Source organism: Colletotrichum lupini, chromosome 10 (genome assembly GCF_023278565.1).
Source record: "Colletotrichum lupini chromosome 10, complete sequence".
Classification (NCBI taxonomy): Eukaryota; Fungi; Ascomycota; class Sordariomycetes; order Glomerellales; family Glomerellaceae; genus Colletotrichum; species Colletotrichum lupini.
The window spans coordinates 149487-166158 of NC_064673.1; the positions used below are offsets into that span (position 1 = coordinate 149487).

At 35.7% G+C, this 16672-nt stretch overlaps 2 protein-coding genes across 2 annotated transcripts; one reads left to right on the forward strand and one right to left on the reverse strand.

The window, feature by feature from the left end:
• Positions 1 to 12874: 12874 nt before the first annotated feature.
• On the forward strand, positions 12875 to 14370 carry CLUP02_17251 (transmembrane amino acid transporter; the record flags this gene model as incomplete). The annotated part of the gene is made up of 2 exons (XM_049296164.1): positions 12875 to 14254; positions 14311 to 14370. The coding sequence occupies 2 exons, from the start codon at positions 12875 to 12877 to the stop codon at positions 14368 to 14370; spliced, it is 1440 nt and encodes a 479-aa protein (XP_049137388.1).
• A 528-nt stretch (positions 14371 to 14898) lies between these two features.
• On the reverse strand, positions 14899 to 15966 carry CLUP02_17252 (uncharacterized protein; the record flags this gene model as incomplete). Its single annotated transcript, XM_049296165.1, has 1 exon — positions 14899 to 15966. One exon carries the CDS (start codon positions 15964 to 15966, stop codon positions 14899 to 14901), a length of 1068 nt encoding a protein of 355 aa, XP_049137389.1.
• Positions 15967 to 16672: the final 706 nt, after the last annotated feature.

A 16672-nucleotide genomic window follows, 5' to 3' on the forward strand; every position in this document is an offset into this window, starting at 1 on the left:
CTCGCGAGCCTTCCCTAAAGGTCCCGCGCTAGTGCGCCGATTACTTCTTTAAGTACTTAGTAGTCCGTTAGGATTATAAACTTTTATAAAAAGCCCTAGAGGTAGTAAGCCTAGTACTCTAGCCCTTTTATTATAACGAGTAGTTTTTATTAGCCCGTAGCCTATCGCTACTCCGTATCTATAAGTTTCTATAATTAATAAGTAACGGGTTACTATTCTTTATTAGCTTATTATAATAAGATTGCCGCGATAGCTTTAACTAAAGCGTTAGTTTTTACTTATATAATACGTTATGGGTTCTAATATATAAGTACGGTTACTAAAATAAAAGCGACCTTTAGCTAATTAAACGCCTCGTTTACTTCTTTAGTTTACTAAAAGTCCCTTATCTACCCCTTTTTTATTTTTAGTAATGCTATTATCGGTATAACGATACCCGAGTATTTAGTAATAAACTTCTAATAGAAGTTATAGAACCCTAAGAACACTTAGATATCTCTAATAGACTCTAGCGCCTTTTAGTTAGCGATCGTTCGCACTCGTAACGAGTTAATCTCGATTCTTTTTAATATAATAACATAACCTAAGAACTCGACCCTCTTTTAATAGAACGAGCACTTTAATAATTTAGTAAAAAGCCCGTATAAACGCAAACGTTAGAGGACCTTCTTAATATCCTCCGTATGCTACTCCTTTATTATTAAATAGATTATTAAATCGTCTATATATATTATATAATAAGTATTTAGTAGGTCGGCGAGCGCTTAGTAAATATACGCTTAGAACGTCGCGGGTACGTTCGTTAGCCTAAAAGGTATAATAGTATACTTAAAATAACTATATCGGCTCTAGAACGCTATTTTCTATTAGTCTTCCTTTTTAATTTAGATACGGTAATAAGTATCTTTAATATTTATTTTTAAGATTTATTTCGCTCTGCGAAGCTTATTTAGGAGCTTGCTAATAAGTAGTAATAAGTATTAATTTTTTATAATTACTTTATTTAGCCCGCAGTAGTCTACGTAGAGGCGTAGCGTATTATCTTTTTTTAATATAAAGAGGATCGGTACCCTAGCCTTACTAACTAAAAGTATAATATAACCGTTCGCTAAGTTCTCGGTAATATATGTACAAAGCTTATCGAGTTATTTTTTATTTAATAAATAAATAGGACTATATAGTAGTTTAGTACCTAGAACTAGGTCGATAGAGTATTCTACCCTGCTATATAACTACGGTCTTTTTATTAACTACTTATTAAACGTCTCTATTTCTAATTAAAATTCTAGTGGTAGACCCCCTCGTAGTTTAGTTTCCGTTACCCCCGCGATACTTTTTATAGTAGCAATATATAATATATACGCCCTCTTGCGATTTTTAATAATATCGCGAGCTATTACCTCTAGTTCGGTAACTAAGATAAGCTCGTATAACTATATATTCGTCGCTATATTAATATAAATACTTTCTTAGCCTATTAATAGTCGTAATAGTAAGAGGTCTACTATTTTTTTATCCTTATCGATTATAGTAAATAGTTACCGAATCTTCTTTAGCTACTTATAGTAGTTAATAAAGAAGAGCGTTAATTAGTAGGCTTTCCCCTAGCTTACGGCTTTACCCTAAAAATCCCTTAACGAGGGAGCTATAGTAGTAGCCGGGGTTAACCCTAAGTAGGTTACGAGCCTAGTACTAATAATATTTATTTCGGAGCATATGTTTATATTAACTTTTACTAGCCTTTTGGTAATACCTCGCAGAACTATTACCCTACCTTTCGTAATTATTCCTATTAGTACCCTCTTAATACTTAGTATAAGCGTATTGGGTATATTACTTATGCCTACTCGTTTTTTAACGAGTCGACCTCTATAACTCTCGGCTCGGTAGTAACCCGTTAGACGGTTACTAACGTTAGCTTTAATCAGGGGTACGTTAGCTTATTATTACCCCTACCTCCCAATTTATTTTTCTAGTACTTACTAAATATATAGCCTATTTTATTATACGTAAAGTACTTAATATCGCTACTACGACGCTTTTATAATAGCTCGGCGCGAGCACTCTTATTATATAGCTTTTATAATATTACTCTTAGCGAGTCCCTAGAGCCTAGCCTCTTAGAGCTCTCCCTACTCTTTTTTTTATAAAAGGGGGATATTCGACGCGGTTACTCTAATAATAGATATAGCCTCTTCTTACTATCTTTCTATAACTAGTCGCCGCCCTTCTACCGATTTAATAACTATAGTTTATTAGCCTCGTAAACTATATTACGTACTCTCTTAATTAAGACCCTATAACGAATTAGATCGTCCTATAACTAAGATAGTAATTTAAAAAAGAACTAGTATACCTCTACTTTTAAATTCTCTATATTTTCTATACTTAGGTTATAATAAATCGCTAACTACTCAGCAAGGAACTAAGTAGGGGTCTAGCCCTCCTTTAGCCTCTTTATCCTTAGCTCTCTATAATATTCCCGTTCTTAAGTCTCGGGGTCTACGTACTATTAATAAATAAACGCTAAAAAGTCGCCCTAGGAAAGGGGATCTTAAAAACTCTTCTCGTAATTATACTATTACGTTTATAGCAATAGGGATATCTTAAATAGGGCCTATTTAACATACTATTTTATAGTACTTTTTGCGCGAAGCTTATTACTTACCTCTATAATAATAATCTAGTCTACTACCTAAGTACTCGTAGACTCTTCTCTAATCGGTTTATAATTATAAAAAGGAGGCTTTTCGTATTCTCGTTAACTTAGATACGTCGCTAGCCGCTCGGTAAGCTATTAAATAAGCTCTTCGTATTGACGCCGTTTTTAGTTTCGATCTTTAACTATTATTTCTATCGTTTTATAAAAATAAGTTATTATTAAGCCTATAGGGTCTACTAAACTAGCTATCTTAATACTACCCGCGCCTTTATACGCGCCTTAACCTCGTATATCCGGCAATCGGTTACTAATAAACGCCCCGTTTATAATAAATAGGGTCTTTAGGGTATTAACGAGGTAACTAGCTTATAAAAATAATCTACCCCGATTATTTTTTTTATCTAGCTCTTTTATAAACGCTAATATTTAAGTAGGACTCGCCCTATAATAAGCTCGTTCTCCCAGACGGAATAGGGTTAAGTAGTCGACTCTAAATAGCTATAGCTCGTTAGTACTAACGGCTCTTTACTAACGGCTAAGCGTCGTTTCGTCAACGTTCCGTTCGTTTTTATAATTTATTATTACCTATACTAATTACTCCGTAGAAGTAAAAGCTTTAGAATTATAAAAGATTAGGCTATAAGTACTTAACTAGCGAGGCTATAATATAGGTATAGGTATATTATAAAACTAAAGCTTATAAAGTCCTTCGTAAGGGCTCTGTTTTTTAAAAAGTTCTTTTATAATAAGATCCGTATACTAGTCGCTAAGTTATCAGCGTCCTATTACCGGCCGCATCCCGAATCTATTATATATATCTACTTTTATAAATAGTATATCGTAATTAGTACTCCAAAATAGCCTCTCTTATTATATACTTCCTAAAGTTATTATACTACTTAGTCCTTATTTATATACTAAGCTAGGCTACTATTTATTTTATTCTTATATAGCTCGTACTCTTATATCCTATATTATATTACTTTCGCTCTTACTAATCGTTTCTTATTTTTTAAAAAATAATTAATAGCTAATAATCCTTCAAAAAGGAATTTAATAATATCCTTATACTATTCTTAAAATCTATACTTATTATAAAGTATATAATAGATCTTACTTTTCTATTCCTTATTTAATACTTACTTAGCGTCGCCCGAGTTTATTAAAATAAATTTTAATATATCCTATACCCTTATGGGGTTTTAAAAATACCCTAGCCTAGGGCGCTCGTACTTAGCGTTTTTTATAATTATTTAGTTCCTTATTTCTATTTTAAAAATAAACTATTCTTTAATATTTATTAATAAGTTTTATAGTTTATTATATATATAACTTAATCCGTTTACTACTTATATAATCTTTATAATATTAAGTTGATATAAGTATTCTACGTTATATTTTATTAAAACTTTAATCTACTTTACTAACTTATTATAAACTTTACTATAGTTCTTTATACTCTATTTAATTAATTAATAATCGGTATATATTATAATAGGGTCTAGACTTATACTCGTTAGCTATTAGTATTTAGTTAGGGCTCGTATAATTATTAAAGTTTCCTTTTCCGGGACCGAATATTACCTTTCTTAGTTAGATAATCGAAATAATATCTATATAATAATTATAACCTTACTAAAATTAGCGTTAGTAATCGGGGTACTTACTTTATAGTTATTAAAAAGTTATATAAGTATAGCGCTAGTAGTATAATTACTTACGTCTATTATAATATAAAATTATACTTATAAACTTATATTATAAGTCGTATTATTTTAAACTACGTTATATATTTTATTAAGTATATTAACTTATTTCTCTCCCTAAGCTAAGGTCTCGCGCTCTACTTATTTTTATTATACGCTCTTCTTATTAAACTTAGTTATTTTTAATACTTTTTTAAAAAATACCCTCTTAATTATAATTTCTAAATCGGCTTTTCTAAGAATATATTTTCGTATAAACGGTATTAAGTATAATAAACCTCTTATTTCTTTTTATATCCTTAGAGGCTACTCTTTAAACTATTACTTTTATATAACGAACTTATTGTAATACCGTCCTAAAAGGCATATCTTATTAGCGTATATCTTAAATCCTATTAACGTTGCGTAATTATTAAAACAAAATATTTTACTTTTACTAAAGGGAATCGGTACCTATACTACTTTTAAAAAGTAATAGTAATATAAAAAATAAAAATACTCTTTAAATATCTCGCTCGTAAAGTTATAGTTATTAACAAAAATAAATATTAATATTAAAAAGTAGGGGAGGAATCCTATAATTAAAAAAGAGTAATATCCGTTGATATTATAATATTTAAAGACTAAGTTTCTAAAGCGCGTATATATTAAAAGTACTCCTTTAAGTCTTTATAATATACTTTTATACTCCTATATATTATTAGGGCTAATAACTAAGGTCTTATATTAGTCGCTTTTTTAAATAAGAATACCCTAAAAGCTATTAAAAGCGTCGGTCTATAAGTAAACTCTCGGGTATTTATAAAAAATCGAATTAATATTAATTTCTATATTATAATACGGGTATATTACCTTTACTAATACTTTATTAATAGGGCAAAAGTTATATACGATTCGTAATACTCTTAGTTTAGTTACTCTCTTTTTAAAAAAAATATTCGCAATCTATTCACTACGTTTGTTAAGTCTCCTAATTACTCCGGCTTCCTCTATTTTTAAAAAAGCTATTATTATAAACTATTATTCGACGTAATTATATTTAAACTACTTTTTAATTTTTATGCGTATATTTAAAAAAAGATTAATAGCATACTCTACGAGCTTAGTATACTTAATCTCTACTAAGGTTTTTATAAAATAGTACTTATAAATATAATATAGCTATTTAACTAAGTCCCTTCTCTTATTAGTATTTACTATTACCTTAACTGTAATATCTAAGTTCTTAAACTATAAGTCGACCTTATATTATAAAGCTTAAGATAAGGGCCGGAAAGTATCGAAAAATCGGCTTTTTAAGGGGTAAGTATAAAAAATCGAATTTTATATATAAATCGGTAGAGCTTTAAATATTTATTTCTTATTATATCCTTAATCCTTTTTTAGTTAGTTAATTTTACTATTTTTATTTATTATTAAGAATAATATCTTAGTAAGGGTCTCGAGGTCCGTATCCTTCTATAAGTAATACTTATTATTATTATTATCCGTATTAGATTCGTCCTTAATATCCGAGCTAATATTAAATTCCCTTAACGTATCCTCTTCTTCTTTAACTTAGCTTTTCTTCTCTAATATTACTATTAAGGATTAACATTTTCCCTTAATAATATTTCTTATAATATATTATCGTCGGTCTAACTAGCTCTATATTATAATTTCGCTATTATACTTAGTTTTAGGAGACGAGTAGGTAAATAATTATATATTTATACTACCTCTAGATTATATATATTTACCTCCCTTATTAACCTTAGTATTACTAGCGTCCTCTTCCTACTCCTCCTTAATTTCGTCCTCTATATATATATTCCAGCACGTATAGCTTTAACGAGGTAATGCGGGCTATTCTTATAAAGAATATAAAAAGTGAATATTCATATAGAAGCAAGAATATATAAATATAGGGGATATAAGCGTATATAAAAGAGGTTTTTGTAGTAAAGAGAGTAATATAGTTAAATTACTATATGAGAAGTTGCTTGCTTAACGAAAGGTCTAGGTAGGCAAATACACGCCTACATATAGGCATAAAAACCTCCTACTAGAATATTCCATTGCTTATTAATTATGATATAATTAATAAGCGTATACGTAAGTGAATGCGTAATCGTAGTACGTAATTCCGCCTCGAGTAAATTCCAGATTATTCAGTTACCTTCCAGTACTTTCCATTGCTCACGTAAGCTTATATAAGCAGTATTGCTTACATAATCAATACCTATAATAATCTACAGAAATCGTAGATTAATATGGTATATAGTTTGCTTACGTAATATTGATAATAAGGCGAATAATAAGGTAAACAAAGTTACCTTCGTAACATATATTTATATAAAAATAGCTCGTAATATAATTATTTTATACTTACGTATTATATATCTCGGTCTTAGTTACGTAATAATAGTTTTAATATTATACCCTTCTTAATACGTCTTTTTTTAATATACGCAACCCGTATATATCTTATCCCGCTCGATAGTTATTATAATATTCGATAGAAAATATAGTATCCTATAATAATAAATATATATTTAATATAACGTTTAGTATACTTAATAAAAGTAATATATAATAATCGTAATTACTCTATCTTATTACCTTACTCTTAATAATATTATATCGTCCGTACTTATTAAACGGCTCCTTAAATAATAGTTTAGATATTATTCCTTATAATAATATATACTTAGACTTATTAACGTTTAAATAGTAATACTATTACCCCTCAACGTACCGGTCCCTTTAAAAGTCTACTCGTTTCCTAAATAGGGGTATTAGTAATAAGGCTTAGTAACCTCATAATAAGCCTCTTTTAAAAGACGTTCTAAGTCCTCTATAATATCGTTATTATTACTAATCTCTAATATATTATCTACGTAAAGCTTATCCCTAAGCTAATACTAGTATTTATAATAACGCTAAAACTCTATAAAGTTCGGTAATAGCTTAATAAGTACTATAATCTTTAAACCCTTCCGTCCTTAAAATAATAGTATTTTGCTTTTATAATCTACTACCGCACCTACTCTTTTATACTACTATTTACCTAAAAAAAGGTCCTACTCGTCGCTACGTCTAATAATAATAGCTTAAATTACTATTAAGATATCTCTTACTACTAGTCTTATAATACTATATTTATATATTAATATTACTTAGTTATTTACTAATCTAATCGTTATAAGTTCTTATATTTCTACTTAGGGTATATAATATTTTTTAATAAAAGTAAGGTTAATAATATTAATAATAAATCTACTATTTAAAAAGATACTTAAAATACGTACGTTTTTAATAATACTATTAATATACCCTAAACTAGTTAGTACGCCGTCCTTAGGACCGTATATAATATCCTTAAAAAATACTTTATTATTACCTCTTAGCTTCTACTCGTTTATTATATTAACCTCTATAATAAAACTAATATAATATTAAGGCTTTTTTATTTTAAATACTCGCGCCTTAAACTCTAGCTTTTTTTATTTTTTTAGTTTATTTATTTTAACTAGGTCTATTTATATTAAAAAAGCTACTTTAGCTCTTATTATTAAACTAATTTATAAGAGCTATAGTATTATTATATTAATAATAATATCCCTTAGGGTCTCTCTAATATTAAAAAGCTTAACGTCGTACTTAATCGTGCCCTTAATAAGTAATAAAGTCTTAAAATATCTACCTATTTTAACTTTAGCTCCGGTACGATTTTAATAATTATTAATATAATATAGTATTACTTACTCCTTCTATTTCCCCTTTAAGCCTTTAGCTTTATTATTTTTATCAAAGCTTTTTTTTAAAACGCGTCCGCTAGCGTACTACGCTTCTCTTACTAAACGTATAGCTTTTTTTATATATTTTTAAAATATCTCCTCGTCCTCCCTTTTTATAGCCTAACGTACTTCTTTAAAAAAGTATCATCTTTCGTCTTTATAAATATCCGGATATAATTCCTCTCGTATCCTCTTTATTATATATATCTCGTTATTAATCTCCCGAACTATAATATTATATCCTAAAACGCTATTATAATAGTTTTTAAAAAATATTATATTATAATATAATAGCGTACTTATATTACTTAGCTATTTATATTTTACGGGGATAGTACTAATAAAAAGGCTTAATATAATATTTAAAATAAAGTCCCCTATAATTTATTAATCGGTCTCCTCTAACTCGCATATTATTAATAAAGGAGGTAAAATATAATTAATAATAGCTAGCTTAGCCTTTAACTTTTCGTATTTTTTTTTTAAATACTTAGCCTTATATTCTTCTTAATTAACCTTATTCTTTACTTACGTAGTTAGGTTCTAAGGCTCGGGATATTCTAAGCTAATATATCCCTATTTATAATAATTAAAATATCGAAGTATATTAGTATTACGAAGGGGTTTATTACTTATTTACGTAGGTATTTATAGTTACTTATCCTTACTCCCTTACTATTTAGTATTTTATATTATTAAATTATATATTGCTTTTTATATTAGTTCTACGTTCCGATCGTTATGCTACTTAAATCTCTTAATAAGCTTATAAAAAGGGTTTTCTTTTTTAACGTCCGATTCGTTATTAATATTAAGCTATTTTTAGATTAGGTCTGCGCATAGCTTAATAATTATTTTTAAATCGCTAAAAATATAGTTATATAGAACCCCGTATTTATTAAGTTACTTCTTATAAAAAAGCCTATTTAATACTTTTTATTAAAAAAAGATATTTTTTTTATTATTAAGAATAATAATAAAAATATACTACGTAAATATATTTTAATAAGCCTCTAATAAGCGTCTCTAAATCTTTAATATTCTTTATAAAAAAGTAGAGAGTATTTTTCTATTATTTTTTATAAATAATAAAGCCTCTCGTACTACTTTAATATTCTCTACTATATTATTAAGGTCTTTAAAGCGCTTTTAAAAAGCTTTTTTAATTTTAAATTAATTATATCGGTCTTCCTTACCCTAAGTACTAAACTAATCCTTTATTCTATAATAAAGCCCAGTTTTAAAAATATAAATCCTCTATTTATCCTCTTTAATAAAGTCGTCTATTCCTAGCCTATTTACTTAAGCTTTTATTAAGTCGAAATACTTTTTTATAAATATACTACGGTTATAATTAGTAAAAGTTAAGCCTTAAGAGCTAAAGAAGATATTTATAATAATAAGTAGTCTTATATATATAGTAATAGTCTTAATAAGTACTTATATATTTTAAAATACTTATTTAATAAGGGTACTTAGGGTAAATTTAAAAGGGCTTAATTAGTTAGATAATAATAAAGTAGGGTTACTTATTCTTAACTTAAAGAATTATTATATTAAGTATATAACGTTAGGGGAGTCGAATACCGTAGATTTTACTATGTCTTTTACCTTAAGTATATTAAATATTAATATAAAAAGTTTTAATAAGCGTAGTATATTAATATATCGTTTTAAACTTCTCTCGAGGGCCTTCTTAATAAGATCTATTTTATAAACGAGGTTGTAATATCGTATATTAAGTATAAAAAAAGAATTATAAATTATCCTATAATAAATAGCGTTACGATAGTATCCGTTATACGTTAGTTTAAAAAGAAAATATAATATTAAATTAAAAAGTCTACCTCGTAGGGCGTTATTATATTATAATCTAAAGATAAAAAAAAGAGAAAATCTCCCCTTTTTAGGGATATATCGAGGCTTATTATAGTTTATAATAATATATACTACTCGGGCTATCCCAAAGCTTCCTTCTCTTTCTACCTCGCTCCGTAACTTATAAATTAAATAATACGGTTACTTAGCTTTTTAAATCCTTATTATTATAAAATTAAAAAGTCCGTTAAACATATTCTTTTTTATAATTTAGTATAGTATCGGTTACTTTTCTTTCTTTTTAATCTTTTAAGGGGAAGTGCGATTTTCGCTATATCCAAAAATTCACTTATAATAAAAAGTACTTATTAAGTTATTTAATAAAATATTTAACTCCTCGCAGATATAATATAAGTAATATTATTAACCTTTACTCCGGCCGCTTAAAATTAGGCTTTTTTGAAAACGGTAAGCTACGATTTATAATATTAATATCCCGCTAGGGTCTTATTATAACTTAATAAGGGCGAAAATTCGCTAGGTCTACGGATCGTTATAAAATAAAAATTACCTTTTTTAAAAATCGTACGTAGCGGCTAAGGAGGTTTTTTCTTATTTATAATATCGGTTTATATAGTTATCCTCGCTCCTATTACTAAATAATATAAAAATAAATATAGTTCTTCTTAACCTAAGTCCGCCTTTCTTTATTATCTTATTAAAATAACTTTAAGATTAGCTTTATTAATTAATATTATAAAAAAAAAGATCTTTTATTCTAAATATTATCGTCTTTTTAATAATATTCGGTTAGGCTTACGGTTTTATTAAGTATTTCGCTAATTATTTCTTCTTAGTAATATCTCTTCTCTAGGATTTATTAAGGATATTATTATTAAACTTTTTATATACCTCTCTCGCTAAGCTCTCTAACTTCCTCGTCCTACCTCTTTAGTATAATCTTCTCCTCGTAAAGTATATCCTCTACCTTTGCGTCGATATAAGGGGGCTTTTTAATAACAATTCTTATATTATATAATAAGTATTTTATATATACTACTTTCTCTAGGGTCCTTTTACTAAATATAAACCCGGCTATTTAAAATCTAATTTTATACGCGTTTCCGAAGCGTCGAATATTATTAATATTATATTTATATTAATTAATAATATTACTATTTTTCTAATAAAGTAGCTTTCTATCCCTCCTTTAATAAGTAAGTAACGAGGTAATAATCGCCTATTAAATAATAAATAAATAACCGTAGTTATATATAATAAGATAGCTTACTTTAGAGGGGCCTAAGGGCGTTAGAAAATTACCCTCGCAATCTGCCTCTAAGTACTATTAAAAAGTAATAGTAATTATACTTATTTTCTCTAAGTATAAAGTGCGCTCTAGTACGGTGCTAATATAGCTCTACTGATTATATAATAATACACACTGTGGGTGGGGGTTAGTGGTGCCAGCTTCTTAGGTAGGAGAGATCCGAGAGACGTCTGCGCCTATGGGAGTCTTTTCCTACGGACGGGCTCAGGCCCCCCCCTTGTTCGGCAATCGTTACTCTTGGCTTTGGCTCTTGTTCGTTTTCGTCTGAAAATTTTTGAGCCTCATGCTCTTGGCCCAACGTCCAATGTTTAAAGTCACCTATGACGCTCTTTTCCTCGCTAGAGTTTCAGCAACTCTAGATAAGGCAAAGTTTTCTCTTTCGTCCGTTTCCCTTCTCTGAAAGGAGCTCAGACTATCTCTCTTCAAATCCCAGTCACGTCAGGCCTCTTCCCAGCGCGCCACCGGTCGTATTTCGGGGTCGCCCGTGGAAACAGCAACATGGACTGACTCAAGGTGGGCGAGATGAGGCCACTCTGCGGCTCTGCTTCTGGGTCCTTTAGGTAAAGAATAGGTCACAATATCCACCCTATTACGATGCAAAAACTCTACCAATTGCCTCAGTCCCGCATTTACACGACCGCGAGCAGAGCAACCCCGTCAGCAACCCTCAACTTGCTGGCACGCGTTCCTAGTTTTCTTGACAACGAGAAATACAACTTTCCACTGGGAAACTCGGGGAAGCAGCACGCGGCCTCACGCAAAGACCAATGTGTCAATTCTGGAATCTCAGGGACGCTGGTCGATTTCGCGGGGAAAGTCTGCAACGGTTTATTCCCCCGCAATTTCACAAACGCACGGAATCCGGTCCCAAAGCAAGGGGGGCCGGGTTGATGATTCTCTTGTACAAAGTACGAGTCGTCGAATAGCAGAGCTTTCCGTGGGACTTGAGTATCCGTATGTCAGCCATCTAGGTAATCTGGCTGACGAACTCTTGCCGCCCACTCGCCCACTCTCTCGTCCCTCGTCCGTGGTAAGACCATCTACCCATCCCCATCCCCATCCCATTCCATTTCCCAGGTGCCGGTGTCACCGCCCACGATCGCGGGGGGGCCAAAAGATAAGGACCCTGGTCCAATCATCGTAGGTTCCGGGCCTCAGTCGAGGTGAACTGCTTTCCAACTCGACGAGGTCGAGCCCTCGGCCTGACTCCGGGGTCGGTGCTGATGCTCCGCCCTTTGCCACCATATATCCCGCCTCCGTCTTCCCATCTTCTTGTTGTTGTTTCTCTCTTTCAGTCCAACCGGCTCTTGACTCTTCATCTCTCTCTCTTCTCTCTTTCTTCAACCGAAGTCAGACCTGTTCAACCCGGTCCGTCCTGTTGTGCGTCCGAGTGTGTTTGTCTCATACAACGCCCTCAACTCCAACAACACCCATCTCGCCTTTGACATCATCCCGTCAAAGCGTCCTCCCCTCCTCCTCTTCCTCCGCCCGGGCCCCACGCCACACGCAAAACTTGGACTAGAGACCAAAAAAACCACACTCTCTCCAACCTTACACACACTCCAACAAGGAGCCCATCATGGATCACGACCAGACTAGACAACAGCAGGCTCATGCCGCCGACAACAAGGACACCAAGTCCTCCGACGGCGCCGCTGTCGCCCCCCAATTTTCCCGCGATGCCGTCTTCCCCGGCGAAGTAGTCGGCGAAGTCACCGACCTCAACCGCCAGGATCTCGAGAAGCAAAAGGCCGCCCAGGGCAGCGCCCACTTCCACCGCCTCGGCTGGAAGCGTCTCACCGTCGTCCTCATCGTCGAGGCCATCGCCCTCGGCAGTCTGTCTCTCCCCGCCGCCTTCGCCTCCCTCGGTATGGTCGCCGGCGTGATTGTGTGCGTCGCCTTGGGCTTGATCGCCATTTACACCAGTGACGTCGTCGGTCAGGTCAAGATCAAGTTCCCTCACGTGTCGCACTACGCCGACGCCGGTCAGCTCATGTTTGGCCGCTGGGGCTACGAAATCATCGGTGCCATGTTCGCGCTTCAGTTGACGTTCCTGGTTAGCTCTCACACCCTCACCGGCGCCATCGCTTTTGGCAACATCACCAACGACGGCGCGTGCTCCATTGTCTTTGCCGTCGTCTCCGCCATTATCCTGCTGATTCTTGCCATCCCCCCGTCCTTTGCCGAAGTCGCCATCCTGGGATACATTGATTTCGTCTCCATCATTCTCGCCATCGGTATCACCATCATCGCGACCGGTATCAACAGAGGTGAAATTACCACCGCTCCCTGGTCTGCCTGGCCCAAGGATGGTATCACGTTCGCCGAGGCCTTCATCGCCATCACCAACGTTGTCTTCGCTTACAGCTTTGCCATTTGCCAGTTCTCCTTCATGGACGAGATGCACACCCCGACAGACTACAAGAAGTCCATCTGGGCCCTTGGTCTGATCGAGATCTTCATCTACACCTTCACTGGCGCCCTCATCTACGCCTTTGTTGGCCAGGATGTCAAGTCCCCTGCCCTGCTGTCCGCCGGTAACACCATCTCCAAGATTGCGTTCGGCGTTGCCCTCCCCGTCATCTTCATCTCGGGATCCATCAACACCACCGTTGTCGGCCGCTACATCCACGGTCGTGTTTACAAGGACTCCATCATCCGCTTCATCAACACCAAGATGGGCTGGATCACTTGGCTCGGTCTCATCACCGTCATCACCATCATCGCCTTCATCATCGCCGAAGCCATCCCCTTCTTCTCCGAGCTTCTGTCCATCAGCTCCTCGCTCTTCATCTCCGGCTTCACTTTCTACTTCCCTGCCCTGATGTGGTTCATGCTCATGCGCGAGGGTTCCGTCTTTGCCAAGGAGAACCTCATGAAGACTGCGCTCAACGGTCTTGCCTTCATCATCGGCATTGTTGTTCTGCTTTGCGGTACCTACGCCAGTATTGTTGAGATTGTGAGTTTCCCTGTATATGCCCACTCAAGTGTAACCATGCTAATTGTCTCGAATAGGACCTCAAGTTCAAGACTGGAAAGATCAGCAGCCCCTTCACCTGCGCTTCCCTCGCTTAAATACCAATCTCGTCGAATTTGTAGTTTTGATAGTGCAGATAATAATACCCCTTGAGTTATCTTGTAACATGCAGCAAAGCGTCTCAGCTCGTGCCATTCTATTGAGAGAAGCAACCATAGTAGCCCTTTGAGGGTGCAGTCCGATTTGTGCATGTTCAAGACGTAAGCCCTTGTGAAGAAGCCGAAGCCCGATAGGATTGCTCTCGCTGGACTATTAACTGCTTGTGGTCTGCTGCTGCTGAACCACACGTTGCTGTAAGATGTGTCTTGCCGGCTGAAAGACCATCTTGCTAACGTGTACACTCATCATTAATAATGCTTTCACAGAGTTCATAGGATCTCATTTAATAACAAAACCAATTGCAAGTACTAACTCCATGATCGATAAAACAGGCCCATGGTACCAAAACTCCAGGCCGAGTCCAATTATCCCACACGCCAACATTTCCATTCTATCCCCTTCCCCACCCCTTCACCAGCAACTCAACCACCAGCTCATTTCTCCGTTTCCTACGTGTTGCCCTTGTCTTAGTCACTTCCGGTGCTCTTCATCCAGGCTTCACCTGATTCGCTTCCGATACTCTTGAGCCAAACGCCAATCATGTTTCGGCGGATTTTGTTTGACTCATTATTGAGCACCAGTACTCGAACCCTGTTGCCCGGACCCCGACGAAGCCGGTCGATCTCGTTCACCTTCGGGAAGGTCAACATGTCGGTAAACTCGAATATTGCCAGTGACTGATAGTCTCCGAGTATGGCGTAGGGAGCGTCTTCCACGACGGCATGGGTGGCAATCCCGTGAAGCGTTGTGGTGACTTCCTTTTCGAACGGAGACTTGGGATGATTTTCGATTCCGAAGGTCGACTCAAACTCACGATTGTGAGGTGTCGTGTAGTTTCGGAGGCCACTTGTGAGGCGTAGGAAGTCTTGCGCAATCCCCTCATGGTTGGCCGTCTCGAGCATCTCCGTCAGCTCGGCGCCATTGTTTTGTACCTCCTGCCACAAATTCAGCAGTCCCACAGGGGCCTTGTCGAGCTCTGTCTCCAACTCCTCCACGGCGACCAGGCCTCTATCCTTGTGCTCGGCGACGAGCATCGATTCAATGGGTTCTTGACCAGGAGCGGTCAGTTTACACTTGGCCGTCCAGCCTGGGACGGGAATGATCGACGCTGGCTCGAATGGCTGGTGATTGTGGATCTTGATCATCTTCCCAGCTTGAGTCGTTCTATCTATCACCAAAGTTCCCGGCATGTGCCCTTTGACGAGAACCAGCCCAACATCTCGGTTGATGGAGTCTTCGATTGATCTAGCCACGTCCGATACGTTTCGGTGAAACAGGATGGTGGGGTTGGGACGTCCGAGGTCGACGCCGTCAAGCAGTCTGAAGTCTGCAGTATCTAAAAACCGATCCGCGACCTTGGTGTAATAGTCGCTAGGTGCTCGACTCAAGACCCTTGGTAAATCGATCTTGTTGGCTGTTTCACCTGCATCGCGCAAGTTCTTCGACCTGGGGCAATCTCCAATTGAGATGTCCGGCAAAGGGGCGTCGTTGCGAATAGCTGCCACGATTGGCGGCTTGGCCTGTTGGTCACCCATCGTGACGTGTCTGCAAATTGGTATCGGTTACCTGATTTCTTGATGGGTTAGCCAAAGATACTGATTTAGGGTGAGGTAGAGTAAGATACCTATTCGGCAAATATTCCTATTTTGTCTAGACAGACCGACGGGATGACTGAGGAAATAACAGTCGGCGATTGTGGTTGAGAATCGTTGAGGGGAGCAAGTTGGTCGTTGGTTCCGGGAAAACAAAGACAAGGTGGCTCAAGAAGGGACGCGTGTTGAGGTAAGGTAGGTACGCCTGGGAGCCAAGGTAGGCGTAGGTAGTAAACCTTCAGGTGAGGCAGGCGCGTCCCGTTGTAGGGCGGGTGGAAGGGGGAGTAGCGGTCAGAGTGAGGGTGGGCATATCTGACCTGGCCCTCATCTAGCCCTTAAAGACTACATGTATATTCACTTACCTACCTCAATGATGAAGCTGATCAGGAACACTCATCTTATCACGTGATGAGTGATGAGTCTCGAGTATGGTGATTGATGCTCTCATGACAAGTCTCTGACCACTGTCAGAGGAGACCAGGACGTGCCCAAACGAATAGTGGGGACGGGAGGAATAAGGTACTTGCCTTGATGGGGGGGAGACAGATCGAGATTGGCCAGTGCAGTTGCGGAGCCGCAGAACCTTAAGGTGCCTTCCTCGATTTTCGTACCTCACCTCACCTTACCCAGTGGGTGGCATTGTTGGCCG